At 41.5% G+C, this 14,097-nt stretch overlaps 1 protein-coding gene across 50 annotated transcripts in view; it reads right to left on the reverse strand.

Moving 5' to 3' along the window:
- LRRFIP2 (LRR binding FLII interacting protein 2) overlaps nucleotides 1-14,097 on the reverse strand; it is a 128,322-nt gene that overhangs the window by 1,399 nt on the left and 112,826 nt on the right. For 42 of the 50 annotated variants that reach the window (XM_077992118.1, XM_077992116.1, XM_077992103.1 and 39 more), the window contains 6 exons: nucleotides 11,708-11,809; nucleotides 11,294-11,426; nucleotides 9,226-9,275; nucleotides 4,373-4,493; nucleotides 695-774; nucleotides 12-116 (listed from right to left, as the gene is read on the reverse strand). In XM_077992118.1, the coding sequence (XP_077848244.1) occupies nucleotides 12-116; nucleotides 695-774; nucleotides 4,373-4,493; nucleotides 9,226-9,275; nucleotides 11,294-11,426; nucleotides 11,708-11,809 (591 nt within the window). The remainder of the gene's footprint in view (nucleotides 1-11; nucleotides 117-694; nucleotides 775-4,372; nucleotides 4,494-9,225; nucleotides 9,276-11,293; nucleotides 11,427-11,707; nucleotides 11,810-14,097) is intronic. The other 8 variants (XM_077992123.1, XM_077992121.1, XM_015131394.3 and 5 more) reach the window with 1 other exon arrangement.

Here is a 14,097-nt window from a genome sequence, read left to right on the forward strand (position 1 = left end):
AAAAGAAGTACCTCTCGTTGTAGCTTCCTTTTTTCTGCTTTCAGTTCATCTTCAACTTTCTCAGCATTCTCAGCAGCAGTTTTATATCTCAGAACCTGTCCCTCAAGCCGGCTAATCTGTAAGTATGAGAACATAGGCCTCTAGTACTAGGCACTAGAAGTCACCACTTTTGGTAGCCAAGATGGAAATACAATGTCATTATAAATGCGAAGTAATCTAACACTAACAAGTCCCCTAAGGGTGAGTCATAAGTCCTCTTAGAACTCAATTGCTATTTATAAATCAAGAAATGTCCCCAGAGAGGATTACAGCTGTAGAGTCATTTTAGGGCCAATTTCCCATGCTAAGTTTTATTATGACCATATTGTTTAAGTGCCAAAGCAATACAGGAGGAGACTCACTAAATGGAAAAGTTCTTAGACTTTTTGGAATGTGTAAGGGATTTTGTTACAAATGATGATCTTGAATTATCTTGAAATATCTACAAAGAACAATGACAGCTATAGTTTCCTATGTTTTTAGAGAAAACAGAAGGCTAAAATGCCCCAATAAGTGCTCTCTGCTGGCTTTTCTATTTTAATACAGAACTATTATTGATCCAACTACAAAGGCAACTCAGGCACTCATGGGGTTGTTAGCCACTTAGATGCAGGAGGGACATTTAAATCACTTGGTACCATATAGAAGTACTTACACTTTGCTCCAAGGTGGTTATATCCTGTTCTGCTTTTGAAAGCTTAAATTTGTATTCGCTAATTTGTCTATTGGCATCTCCTAGAACAGAAGAAGACAATAAATTATCTTCACCTGTCAGAGATGACGGTATGAGCCATCAGGCAGTAGAGAGGACCATGCAATCTTAAGATTACAAAATACAGGGCTGGGTGCGGTGGCTCACGCCTGTAATCCCAGCATTTTGGGAGGCCAACGTGGGCAGATCACGAGGTCGAGATCGAGACCATCGTGGCCAACATGGTGAAACCCTGTCTCTACTAAAAATACAAAAATTAGCTGGGTGTGGTGGCACAGGCCTGTAGTCCCAGCTACTCGGGAGGCTGAGGCAGGAGAATCGCTTGAACCTGGGAGGCGGAGGTTGCAGTGAGCCCAGATCGTACCACTGCACTCCAGCCTGGTGACACAGTGAGACTCCACCGCGCCCCCCCCCCAAAAAAATTACAAAATACAAATGCACACACAACAACCATAGCATCTTCAGCAGCCCAGCTTCTGGACTATATACTACAAGATGCTCTAGCATATATGTTACTACAGTATCCCTTGCAGCAAGAGTTAGAAGAAAATTCATTCTTTACCCTATGATATGTGTGAGCAGGGCTTGCAAAAGGAGCCCTGCCAATTCAGCAGCAGCCCCTACTAACCTTATGTGTGACCTTGTTGAGCCTCCATGCCCATAGTACTGGGCCCTCTAATTCCCTGAACTCGGCCCCATACCTTCCCATCTCCCAGGTTTTGCTTCTGCTATCCAATACTGTAAGGGTCCTTTTCTCCCACCTCTGACTTAAGTCTTAACCTTCAAGGACAATCTCAATTTTCACCTCTTTCATGACTCTCCTTAGTTAATTATAACTCCTTCCCTTGCTGTATTTTATTGGCATTTTTATGACATCTGTCATGCTTTTTAAACATCGTATATGTAAGGAAGGAGAGGGGCTCTGTCTTGGCCTTCCTAAATCTACCTCTGTACCTAGCCAAGTGCTCTGCACATAGTGTATGCCTAAATACATATATGTTGGAATAAATGTTGTTCAGTAACATGATAATGTGTTATGGGTAGAGCTATAAGTTATTAGATGAACATCTGACCTAGGAAGTAACTCACTTAAAATGAAAAGTTTAGAAATGATGCCAGGGGACTTTTAAAATCCCTGCAAGAATCCAAGTTTAGCAAAAATCAGTCTCTGGCATGATTAGAGTATTAAGATTTGCAAAAGATAAACCAAATCTAACATACCACAGGAAATATTCAGTTTATCTAACTTAAGAACTTTGCTACATTTCCACATGACCAAGGTTACAATTACTTATACAGTCTTCAATGTGAGAGGTTTTTCTTTTTCTTTTTCTTTTTTTGAGACGGAGTGTAGCTCTGTTGCCCAGGCTGGAGTGCAGTGGCGTGATCTCAGCTCACTGCAAGCTCTGTCTCCCGGGTTCACGCCATTCTCCTGCCTCGCCTCCCGAGTAGCTGGGACTACAGGCGCTCGCCACCACGCCCGGCTAATTTTTTGTATTTTTAGTAGAGACAGCGTTTCACCGTGTTAGCCAGGATGGTCTCGATCTCCTGACCTTGTGATCTGCCCACCTCAGCCTCCTAAAGTGGTGAGAGGTTTTTCTAATTGGACAATTACTGTCACCTTAAAAGGAACAGGGTTACCATCTCCCCAAAAGCCGTATCTGGTAGTGAAAGAGAAGTATTCCTATTTCTGAGCTCTAAAACAAGCTTCAGGATCTTATTTTTAAATTGTTATCCTCAGCAATCTATTATCCAAATACACTGCTTCCTTCTCACTCTCCAAACCACCTTTCCCTTCCTGTTTTCAAAAGTTTAAGTCTCTTATCTCAGTAATTTCATGTGTGTTTTGAAATCCCATTCCAAAACACTCACATAATAGGCAAGGCATTGTCCATAACCGAGAGTTGCTACACTCCTGGTCTTCTGGTCCAGGGGAGCTGCTTGCTTTTGTCTTTGCCAGCTTTCCCACAGTCCTACAAAGCTCACTTGGTTCTACACCTCCTCCCTGGGTACTTTACCTTCTGCAAATACCAGCTATACAACACCTACCTACTCTAGGAAGTATTCACACATTAATGCAAGCCCATTCCCCCCTAAATCTGTTTCCTTTTAAATTTGCTGCTTCAGGACAGTCTCTCAAATCTATCCCCTACCCTCTCTTTAAGACTGCTGACAGCCACTGAACTGGTTCAGGCTCACCACTGTAGTAGCTTCCTGACTAGTCAGCTGCCTCTTCCCATGTCCTTGTTCTCATCTACCCCCAACACCAAAATGACATTCTTGAATAAAATATTCACCAGGAAATGTCACAAGTGTCCTAACTGATGTCCAACAGAAAAGATAATACCAATATCAAAAGTTAGTATTAATAAGCCTTAATCCAGAAAGCATTTTCTTTTTTTTGAAGAGACGGGTTTTCACCACATTGCCCAGGGCTGGTCTCAAACTTCTGAGCTCAAGCAATCTACCACCTCGGCTTCTCCAAATGCTGGGATTATGGGCGTGGGTGACCACGCCTGACCCCAGGAAGTCTTTTCTTGGCAGCCCATCTCAGAAGGTTTAGATGAAAAGTCCATGGAATAAATAAGATTTTAATACTAGTTATCAGAAAAGTCACTATTCTTATTGGAAAAATACAAATCTCCTCTGTCCCAGAATTACACATAATCACTAACAAAGGGTAACTACAAATTCCTGCTGAAATCTTCCTACTATGGGAATTAGTGTGACTACAGTGATCATTTTATCATGAGGTCAAAAGTAGAAAGTGAGAAAAACCGGAATAATCTGGGTAAAATGAATAGACTTTATTTTGTGGACTTATTTTAAATTTCATCTAATAAACTCGGATTAACAAAAATACTTCTAGGAAAATTCTGAAATTATGCAATTTAGTGTGAAGTAGTTCCAAATAGATTCCTCCAATATCCAAGATAAATTCCAGAGGAAAAACTTTAATGGGGAAGGGTGCTTGCTGTACGGGAGCTTAAAGATGACACGTGGGTATGGAAAAGGACAGTGCCAGGTTGTCAAAAGGCATTTCACTATGTGCAAAAAGTTCCTAGAAATCACTTTACCCAGAAAGGAACATCATCCCCTGAAGCACACAGGCTAGTGGAGCTTCTATTCAGCTATCTTACTGACTAGGACTGTTTTTCTGGACTAGCCAAGGACTAACCAATCTTTGTAGCATAGCTCTTCTTAAGAAAAGCGTATTACGGCCAGGCGCGGTGGCTTACGCCTGTAATCCCAGCAGTCTGGGAAGCTGAGGAAGGTGGATCACCTGAGGCCAGGAGTTTGAGACCAGCCTGGTAAATATGGCAAAACTCTGTCTCTGCTAAAAACATAAAAAATTAGCCAGGCACCAGGTGGCAGGTGCCTGTAATCCCAGCTACTCCAGAGGCTAAGGCAGGAGAATTACTAGAACCCAGGAGGCAGAGGCTGCAGTGAACCGAGATTGTGCCACTGCACTCCAACCTGGGTGACAGCAAGACTCCCGTCTCAAAAAAAAAAGAAAAGAAAAGAAAGAAAAGTACTACAAGACACCAGCAACCTGCTGACAAACCCACCCCTGGGACAGTCTATATACAGACTGGGATTGACCTGTCCCCTGGTACCTACTCTGCATTTCGATGAACTGCAAGTCTGAGCCATTCTGCAGTCCTGCCAGGTCACCCACTGTGCCATCACTCCTGGAGCATTTCTGTCGTTCCTCCTCTAATTGAAGCTTCAGTTTTCTAATCTGAAATGAAAATAAAGGTTCATCAGCAAGATCCAGTCTCTCAAATGAAGCCGATGCTTATTCTGTGGTCACATCATAGAACAAAGCAGACCCTTATATCAGCCACATTCATTCAAAACCTATTTTCTTGAGTGCCTAATAGGATACACCCATTGTCCTAGGTGCTAAAGATAAGCTATGAACAAACATTGAAAAGAGCGAGCCCCAGGACCAGGTGTCCCAGTAAAAAATAGCCATATTTTAAATTTGTGTCTGCTTTATGGAACAGTACATCTTTGGGGTATTTTTTGTTACTTTTGTTTAAAATGGAAAATTCCAGCCAGGCACAGTGGCATGTACCTATATATCCGGCTACTTGGGAGGCTGAGGCATGAGGATCACATGAGCCCAGGAGTTCGAGACCAACCTGGGAAACATAGTGAGACCTCATCTCTAAAAAAATAAAACAAAACTATAAACAGTTAATTGATAGGGTATATTCAAGGGATTATTTCTTAAAATGGAAGATTCCATGAGCAGTTTTTTGTTGTTTACTTTTAGACATAGGTTAAATTTTCTGTATATAAAAATAATTGGGGCCAGGTGTGGTGGCTCACGCCTGTAATCCCAGCACTTCGGGAAGCCAAGGTGGGCGGATCACGAGGTCAAGAGTTCGAGACCATCCTGGCCAACATGGTGAAACCCCATCTCTACTAAAAATACAAAAATTAGCTGGGCATAGTGGTTCATGCCTTTAGTCCCAGCTACTCGGGAGGCTGAGGCAGGAGAATCACTTGAACCCGGGAGGTGGAGGTTGCAGTGAGCAGAGATCACATCACTGCACTCCAGCTTGGTGACACAGTGAGACTCTGTCAATAATAATAAGAAGAAGAAGAAGATATACAGAGATGACTCCCCAGCGGTCCTTAACTCCATCAACAGGGGTCAAAGGGAAGCCTCTGCACTAAGATTAAGTTTGCCACTCCCCAATGGGAAAAGGGTAAGCTCTATATTGGGACTAACTCTATACTTCCCAGATACCTCTGCCCTTTCAACACACAGGATCACCGTCATTAGCTGCCTTGAGAGAACCAGGACTGATCTCATTGTCTCCATCATTCCTATTTATGTGCATCTCGCAAAGGGTCATATTCTTCCTCTGCACTCTTCCTCACAAGGGTCTGTAGGACCACTAACCTTCATCTCCTAACCTTTCCCAATGCCTGAAACTTCTCCACTGTGCCCTCTAGAATTAACAGTCCATCATCAGCAAATGCCCTCTGTCTTTTCTCTGAGCAGATGAGAACCCTCTCCCTTAAGAATCCTGCTGCTTCTGCAGCTCTCTCAAACACTGTTTTGTTTTGTTTGTTTGTTTGAGACAGGGTCTCGCTCTGTGGCCCAGACTGGAGTGCAGTGGTGTGATCTCAGCTCACTGCAACCTCCGCCTCCTGGGTTCAAGCGATTCTCCTGCCTCAGCCTCCCAAGTAGCTGGGATTCCAGGTGCATGCCACCACACCCGACTAATTTTTGTTATTTTTAGTAGATGAGGTTTCGTCATGTTGGCCAGGCTGGTCTTGAACTCCTGACCTCAAGTCATCTGCCCACCTCGGCCTCCCCAAGTGCTGGGATTACAGACATGAGCCACCATGCCCCGCCCTTTTTTTTGGTACTTCTACAGCCTCCTACTACTGAACCTAGAGATGGAATAGGTGTCCTCTTGCTTTCCTTGCTGGTATTTTCCCTACATCTTCCCTAAAAGTCCCAGGTCTTAATCTCATCTCTTCAAATTATATACACTAACTACTTATCATTGCCAAAATCCCATTCCTTCATCACCATTTATTAAATAGCTCCCAACTTGCACTCCCTCTAGACTATTCCTGTCTTAATTTTTGGCAATTTCAATGTATATCTAAGTAGAGGATCTTCCTGACAAATGATCTCTCAATTTCTGGTACACCTCCTCATATGGTGAAATGTATTCCCCAGTGCTGAAGGTGGGGCCTGGTAGGAGGTATCTGGGTCATGGGGCAGATCCCTCATGAATGGCTTTGCACCGTTCCTTTGGTGATGAGTGAGTTCTCGCTCTGGTAGTTCACACAAGATCTGGTTGTTTTAAGTGTGTACATCACCTCCCCACTCACTCACTCTGGCTTCCGCTCTTGACATATGACATGCCTGCTCCCCATTCACCTTCTGCCGTGATTAGAAGTTTCCTGAGGCCGACTGGGCACGGTGGCTCATGCCTGTAATCCCAGCACTTTGGGAGGCCGAGGTGGGTGGATCACCTAAGGTCAGGAGTTCAAGACCAGCCTGGCCTGAGGCCTCAGGAAAATGAGCTCAGAAGCTGAGCAGATGCTGACACCATGCTTCCTGTACAGCTTGCAGAACTACAGCCAATTAAACCTCTTTTCTTTTACTTTTTTTTTTTTTAAGACAAAGTCTCACTCTGCCACCCAAGGCTGGAATGCAGCGGTGCAATTTTGGCTCACTGCAGCCTCCACCTCCCTTCTGCCTCAGCCTCCCAAGTAGCTGGGACTACAGGCACCCACCACCATACCCAGCTAATGTTTTTTTTGTATATTTTTAGTAGAGTTGGGGTTTCACCATGTTGGCCAGGCTGGTCTCGACTCCTGACCTCAACCACCTGCCTTAGCCTCCAAAAGTGCTGGGATTACAGGCATGAGCTGCCACGCCCAGTCAAACCTCTTTTCTTTATAAATTACCCAGCCTCAGGTATTCCTTTATAGCCAAGCAAAAAATGGACTAACCCACCTCCCTTCCAAGGATCTTGCCATCTATCCCTTCTTGCCCTCAGCTACTCACTCCCACAATCATATACTAGATCTTATCATTAGACAATTGTAATCCCTATACAATTTAGTTCCATGTATCCTCTCTCTAACCACCATTCCTCATCTTTCTAGGTCTTTCTCTCTAGACTCAAATTCCAACAACCCTTCAACCACACTAGTACCACTAATCTACAGATTACATCTTCTTTCTACTGTACCTTGATGTGTTTCTGAATATCTCCCGAATCCTCTTCATCCAGTTTAATTTCAAGGTCTATCATTATAATAATTTTCTTTCTTACTCCCTTACCTCTCCTGCCCCATTAATACTTTCCTGGTAAAATCTAGCTCTCTACTCACTCCATGCCTGCCCCTATGCAGCTGTAAGTAGCCAGAGAAACACGTAAACGCATTCACACAAACCTTCTAACATATCATATAATACTGTTTATTGTCTGATGTCTTCCTACTAGAATGTCCCTCAGGCAGGAATTTTTTTCTAAACTAACTTATTCACTGAAATATCCCAGTGCCTAGAATAGTGCATGTTAAATAATAGAATCTCACTCAACATTTGTTGAATGACTGAATAGGACTTCCAAAATAGAGAACACAGAATATGGGAGGGGAAAAAAATCAGTAACAAAATCATTCAAGAAATCTTCCCAGAACTAAAGAATGGGAGCTCCTAGAATTGACAGGGGCCCAGCATCACACATGAAAACTTCAAATCACATTGCTATCTTCAAATTACACCAGAACACTAGAGAGAAAGAGAATAGGATACAACCTTCTACAAAGAGGAGAAAAATAGATCACAAACCAGAAAAGATCAGAACTCAAAATGTTCATGAAAACTCAACAGCCATACTTGAAGTCACAGCACAATGAAGAAATGTCTTTTTAAAAAATCTTAAGGAGAACAATGGCAACTCAGGATTCTCTACCTAGCCAAACTATTTTAATCAAGTAAGAGGGTGGAATGAAGACATCTTCAGGCCTGCAAGGTCATGAAAAATTAACAATCCACAAACCCTCTTCTCAGGAAGCTACTGGAAGATGTACCAAAACTAGAAAATAAATAAGGAGAAAGACATGAGATACCGGAAAAAGGGAACCCAACCTAAATCACATGCAAAGAAAATCCCCAGATGCCAATGAAGGGTGACCACATCTATGTACCAAGAGAGCAAGCCATTAGTTTAGAAAGGGACAAGTCAGATGCACCAAGATTCGACAAACTGGAACTGAAAGAATGCCAGATGCATCTGAAAATACTGAGTGGGTTTAATCTACTGTTGGAGAGTCTGTGGTTAAATTGATGATAGAAAACCAAGCAAATACAAAGAAAAACCATAACATTAACTTAGAGGAAACTAATAGTTCCAAGGGAGATGATCCTAGAATGCAACCTGGCTCCACTGTGAGTAGAGTTTAGAGGGTCCTAATGACACAAGCAGACTGGAATTACACCGTTCCTTTATTAGGAGGATTTGGGAGTGGAAAATATGTGTGTGTGTGGCAGGGACAAAGGATGAAAAACAGCTAAACCCTCATCTTCCATAAAAGGATGTCAACATAGAATGCCTGAAGCAGAACAATCAAGACGCAACGTAAGTATGTTACACAGAGATACAAGGACAGCACACAAGAATCAGCTAAAAGCATTTAACAGAAATGGTCAGGGGTGAGGACAGAGAAGCCAGGCCAGGGGATTGCTGTGTTCATAACAAACTTTGTAGAAAACCATATGACTCCTTAAACTATGTGTCCTTAAAAAAATGTTTTAAGAACAGAAAATAACAGAGGTAAAATATGAATTATCTATCCTTCAAATCTCACTTGAGTGCTGATGTTTGAAATAAGCATATTTCTTTTTAATGAACATTTCAATTAGCTAGTATTTTACCATGTAACTTCGTTAAAATTATTTTACACTCCATTAAGAATGCCTTTACCTGTGACAGTAGTTCTTCCTTCTCTCCAGCAAGTTTTCGTAGCCTTACATCTAAAACAAATGAAAAAGATCGTAAACTAAATATGTGATGATGTAGTATATAAACAAAAAATTTTCAAACTCATAAACAGCTAATATTATCTGATAAATTACATTACTTACAGCTCTGAATATCTAAAGAAATAAAGGTGTTAATAGCATTACGGAAAAGTTCTTAACCCTCTAAAACGTATTTCCATACAACTGATACTTATCAGGGCACCAAATGCAACATTTGTTCCCCACAGCAGTGATTTGCCACTTAAAGACAAACTGAAGTACAAAGGAGGTCATTTCCTTGTTTCAAGCTTTCACTAGTAGACAACTCAAATGTCAAGTGTGCTCCCAAAGGCTAAGCCCTTAGCGGGAGAGATTCAAATATGTGAAAGAAGATGGGGTAAGAGCAGGACTGGGCAAAGGAAGCTGGAGGAGAGAAAAGAGAGGAGCACAATGCTGGAAGAAGCGAAGTCCCCAAAAGCTAGTAGGGAGGGAAGGGGACCCACTCCAAGATGTCGGCAGCTGGGCCAGGTGCGGTGGTTCACGCCTGTAATCCCAGCACTTTGGGAGGCCTAGTTGGGTGGATCACTTGAGATGAGTTTGAGACCAGCCTGGCCAAAATCGTGAAACCACGTCTCCACTAAAAAAATACAAAAATTAACCGGGCATGGTGGCAGGTGCCTGTAAATCCCAGCTACTCAGGAAGCCATCTGAACCTGGGAGATAAGAGGTTGCGCGTTGCAGTGAGCTGAGATCGCGCCACTGCAATCCTGCCTAGGCGACCAAGTGAGACTCTGCCTCAAAAAAAAAAAAAAAATGTGGGCATCCATGGGTGGATCTGCGGCTTGGTAGCAGCATCAGGGTTCACTCCTGGCCTATGGAGATTTGACTCTTCCCAAGCCTGCATTAAAATAGGCCCCTTCAGCTGAGGAGACACCATTGTTCACTTAAAAAAGCAGCTGACACCTGACTGACCACTACCCTCTGTAAATGATGAGGGTCACAGCCAAATACAGATTTTGGTTTCTTCTGCACCTTTCAAGCAGGTCTGCCTGCTGGGACCTGCAGACGAGGGAAACAACAGCAGGGAAACACCCTGGGCTGCCTACAGCCAGACTCTTGTTCCATTCTCCAGATCTCTCTTGCTCACCCAGCATCTTGCTTTATTCAAAGTGCCTTACAATCACATTTCTGGAATGCTCCACATTAGAGAATGTGCTTACTAACTTTTAAAATGTTTTTCAGTTTGCTTTACACTTATATCTCTCACTCCTCTAAGAAGCTTACACATATATGAAAACAAGATGAAAAATGAAAAAAGATTGTTTTTTAAAAAATAAAAGTGAGCTAATGATACAGTATCTATCTGTGCCGTTTTTCTTCCTCTAGAGTAGATTTCTTAGTGGGGTCAATAGATGGGTGACTTTGGTTTCTTGGAGAGAGGTGTCAGCAACTTTGTTTTTTCCTGGAGAGAGGTGTCAGATTCTCAAAGGGTTAAATTTAAGAGGTTTAGACTTTAAGAGTCTGGGAAGCCCTGCTCTGGAAGTCATACTTCTCTCATATCTGTCTTTTTGGTCATCTGTTTCTTGGCTTAAGAAATGTGGTAGAAAAGAGGTACAGAACCCTGGGGTAAGTAGTGGAACATAAAACCAGATGTTCCAAGGATGAGAAACTTATAGCACACATGAGAAGTCTCCTGCTAGCCTACTGCTCCCCTAGCACAGGTATACTAGACTATCTCTTTGCAGAAAAGTTTGTAGTTAAGTAAAAAACAATGCGTATAGGCCCATAGTACTTCCATCCACGGGCCTTACAGTTACACTTATTGCCTTACAATGACACAGATGCTGGTTTTCCAAGGCCAAGGATGTCCGAAGAAAATGGGCCAATGTGCCCAGATTCTTCTGGTTAAGCGTCTACTTGAGTCTCAGACAGCCCTTATGCTGTTTTTGTTTTCCAAGCTGGGATATGAAAAAGCAGAAAACCCAATAGGGTAACATTAATCCAAGTCAAGATAGCAACCAGTATCTTACCTAATGGCCCTTCTCCTGCTGACTCCAAGACCTGAGCAGCTTCCTGAGACACAACAGTGATGGCTCCAGCCACTGGTTCATGACTGACATCACCATTGGGAGTGCCATCGGGGATTATAACTAAGCCATGTTTCTGCAAGGGGGGAAAACCCATCATCACAAAAGGCCCATATGGAAACAGTAAGCTCTGTGAGGTAACTCTGCAACAATACATGTTTGCTACAGGTAAAATCTGGTTAGAATCAGTTACATGGAATATAGCTCTGTGGAAGAAATAGCTTAAACCTACCAAATCTGGATTAGGGAATAAACATTGTAGTTTGTATTTGGGCTAGGAAAGATGGCAGGATGAAAAGAAGGAAGACAGTGAGTAAAGCAGTGAGGGACCTGAACTCCAGGCTAATGCTAACATACCTCTCCCGTCTTCACTGTCTCCTGCAGGTCAGCCAGCTCCTCTCTGAGCATATCCCGCTCATTCCTAAGGCAGGCAATGTATTCTTTCTGTTTCTCTAGGGCCTGGTTTTAGGTAAGGTAGCAAGGGAAACAATGGCAGAGAAAAAGAGCAGGTGAAAGGTAGCAGAGAAGTACCTAATTCAAATAAGCAAAGATAAAAGCATAAAAAGCAAGGAAGCAGTCAAAAGATTGGAAACAAGCAGTCAGATATGGGAGGAAATACAGAGTTACATGGATATACATCTCCAGAAGAGAGTTCTCATAGAAACTGGTTCTCATGCATCAATTTGGCAAAACATGTTTAATCACATCAAGCAGGGAAATAAATCTTTCTTTTCCAGTCAATGAAAAAAAATAAAACAGGAAAAGGAAGATGAAGAGAGCAGCCAGAGTAAAACAAAGCTTTCCTTACTGACTGCCTCAGTACATTTTTATTTGGTGAACAAAAAGAACCCCACATTTCATGTTTAACTAAACTAGTTTATTCAATAATACAGTTGAGTTTTCAAAAAAAAAATAGTTCTGGAATAAAAATAACTATTATATGTAAGATATTTTAATTAAATATTGGCTGTATATTGTTCTCCAAGTAGTGTGGCAAAATACTCAAATACCACTTAATTCAAAATAGTTAACCTACAAAAGAATTCAAAGATCAACTTCTGACCATTTAATTAAATATAACTGAGACTCATTGGCTTTCTGTTATATTCCCAAAATGTGAAAAAACAAAACACTGACAAAATAAATACAGCCAAGCTATGGAGAGTTACAGAATATGGATTTCAGAATCAGGCTTTTGGGTCCTGGCACATACCCATCCTATGCCTCAGTTTCCTTACCTGAAAAACAGAAGGGATAATAGCACCCATCCCAAGGGCAGAGGCATAAATCAAGGTAAAGCATTGCCTGTAATGCCTAGATAGCAGGGACAGTTCAGGAGAAGCAGGCTGGTGATTTCATTTGTAAATTCCCTGCCATTCCCTTAATCTCACAACTCTCAGCTAAGGACAATGCAGAAGCAGGAACATACTTTGGTTATCGATGAAAAATAAAATCTACTATGAAAAAATAAAATCTATTGTAAAAGAAAATAACCCAGAATTAAAAATACACCCAAAGTAAGTAGTCTATGCAGGAATCTGATAACTGGCCTATTTGAAAAAGCCTTTCCCCACATATTTTTGTTCATATATTTAATGTCTTCTGTCAGCATTCCCATTAATCCAAGAAGTTAAACTACAACAGGTAACTTTCCTCTCAGTTCACTGGCTTTGGAAGTGTGACAGAGAATTGCTGAGAAATTGATAGCTGAATAGTTGGGCAATTTAAAAAATCATCATAATCCTATTTTGCAACCAAATAGGGATCAAGTAAATAAGGGATGATAGCAACTACCATTTGTATAGCACAAATTATATGGCAGGCACTATTTTATATAATTTCTCTCTTATACGTTATTTTGTATTTGAAACCTCTACATATCCTGTGAGGTACCTGTATTATCCCCATTTAACAGATCAGAAAATTGAGGCTCAGAGTGGCTATATTTTTTGCTCAAAGTCACATTAAGTGGCAAAATCAGAAAATGAATCTGGTTGTTTTTGTTTCCAAAGCCCTTAGTTTTTTAAATATCACAGCCCTGTGGAGGATACATTATATTCCCTTATTGTTAGCCCAGATGATGCTAGGAAAGGCGCCCATAGGGCAAATCCTACTCTTTACTTATCCAAACTGCCATGTCAATATCTGACTTCTTTTCAACAATTTACAGTCATACTATATGATGTGTCTCAAGTCTGCCTGTGAATTAACAATGTGGGTTCAGCACCATCCAGCTAGTATTAACACTCCATTACATTAATCATTAGTAATAAATGAAACATTGGGAAAACAAAGCACAACAATACTTTCCCATATGTTGAGTGTCACTTTAGTCTTTATGGGTTAGGTATTTTTGGTTACTGGTATCTGCATGCATAGTTATGTCATGTATCACCACATATAAGTGGGTAAATGATCACTGTCACACATGCTCTATATAAACAACACCACTGAATATAAAAGACCTCTGAGGAACAGGCCAATTTGAAACTAGGAATTCTAGCAAATGATATACATGACATCTGCTCCTCTTCCACATCTTATTGCACTGGGTTTTATTTTTACCTTCGGACTTTTTAATTTCCTCTTCCCATAATTATAGATGGGAAAATAAAATACATCCTGTAAATTCACCCATTTCACCACAAAGTTTGAAGACTACTAAAATACCTTATCATTGGATCAAATGTATTCACGCTGGATCTAAAATCCTCCATATTACCTGACCATATAACCACTACCCTTGC

Source organism: Macaca mulatta, chromosome 2 (assembly GCF_049350105.2).
Source record: "Macaca mulatta isolate MMU2019108-1 chromosome 2, T2T-MMU8v2.0, whole genome shotgun sequence".
In the NCBI taxonomy this organism is placed as follows: domain Eukaryota; kingdom Metazoa; phylum Chordata; class Mammalia; order Primates; family Cercopithecidae; genus Macaca; species Macaca mulatta.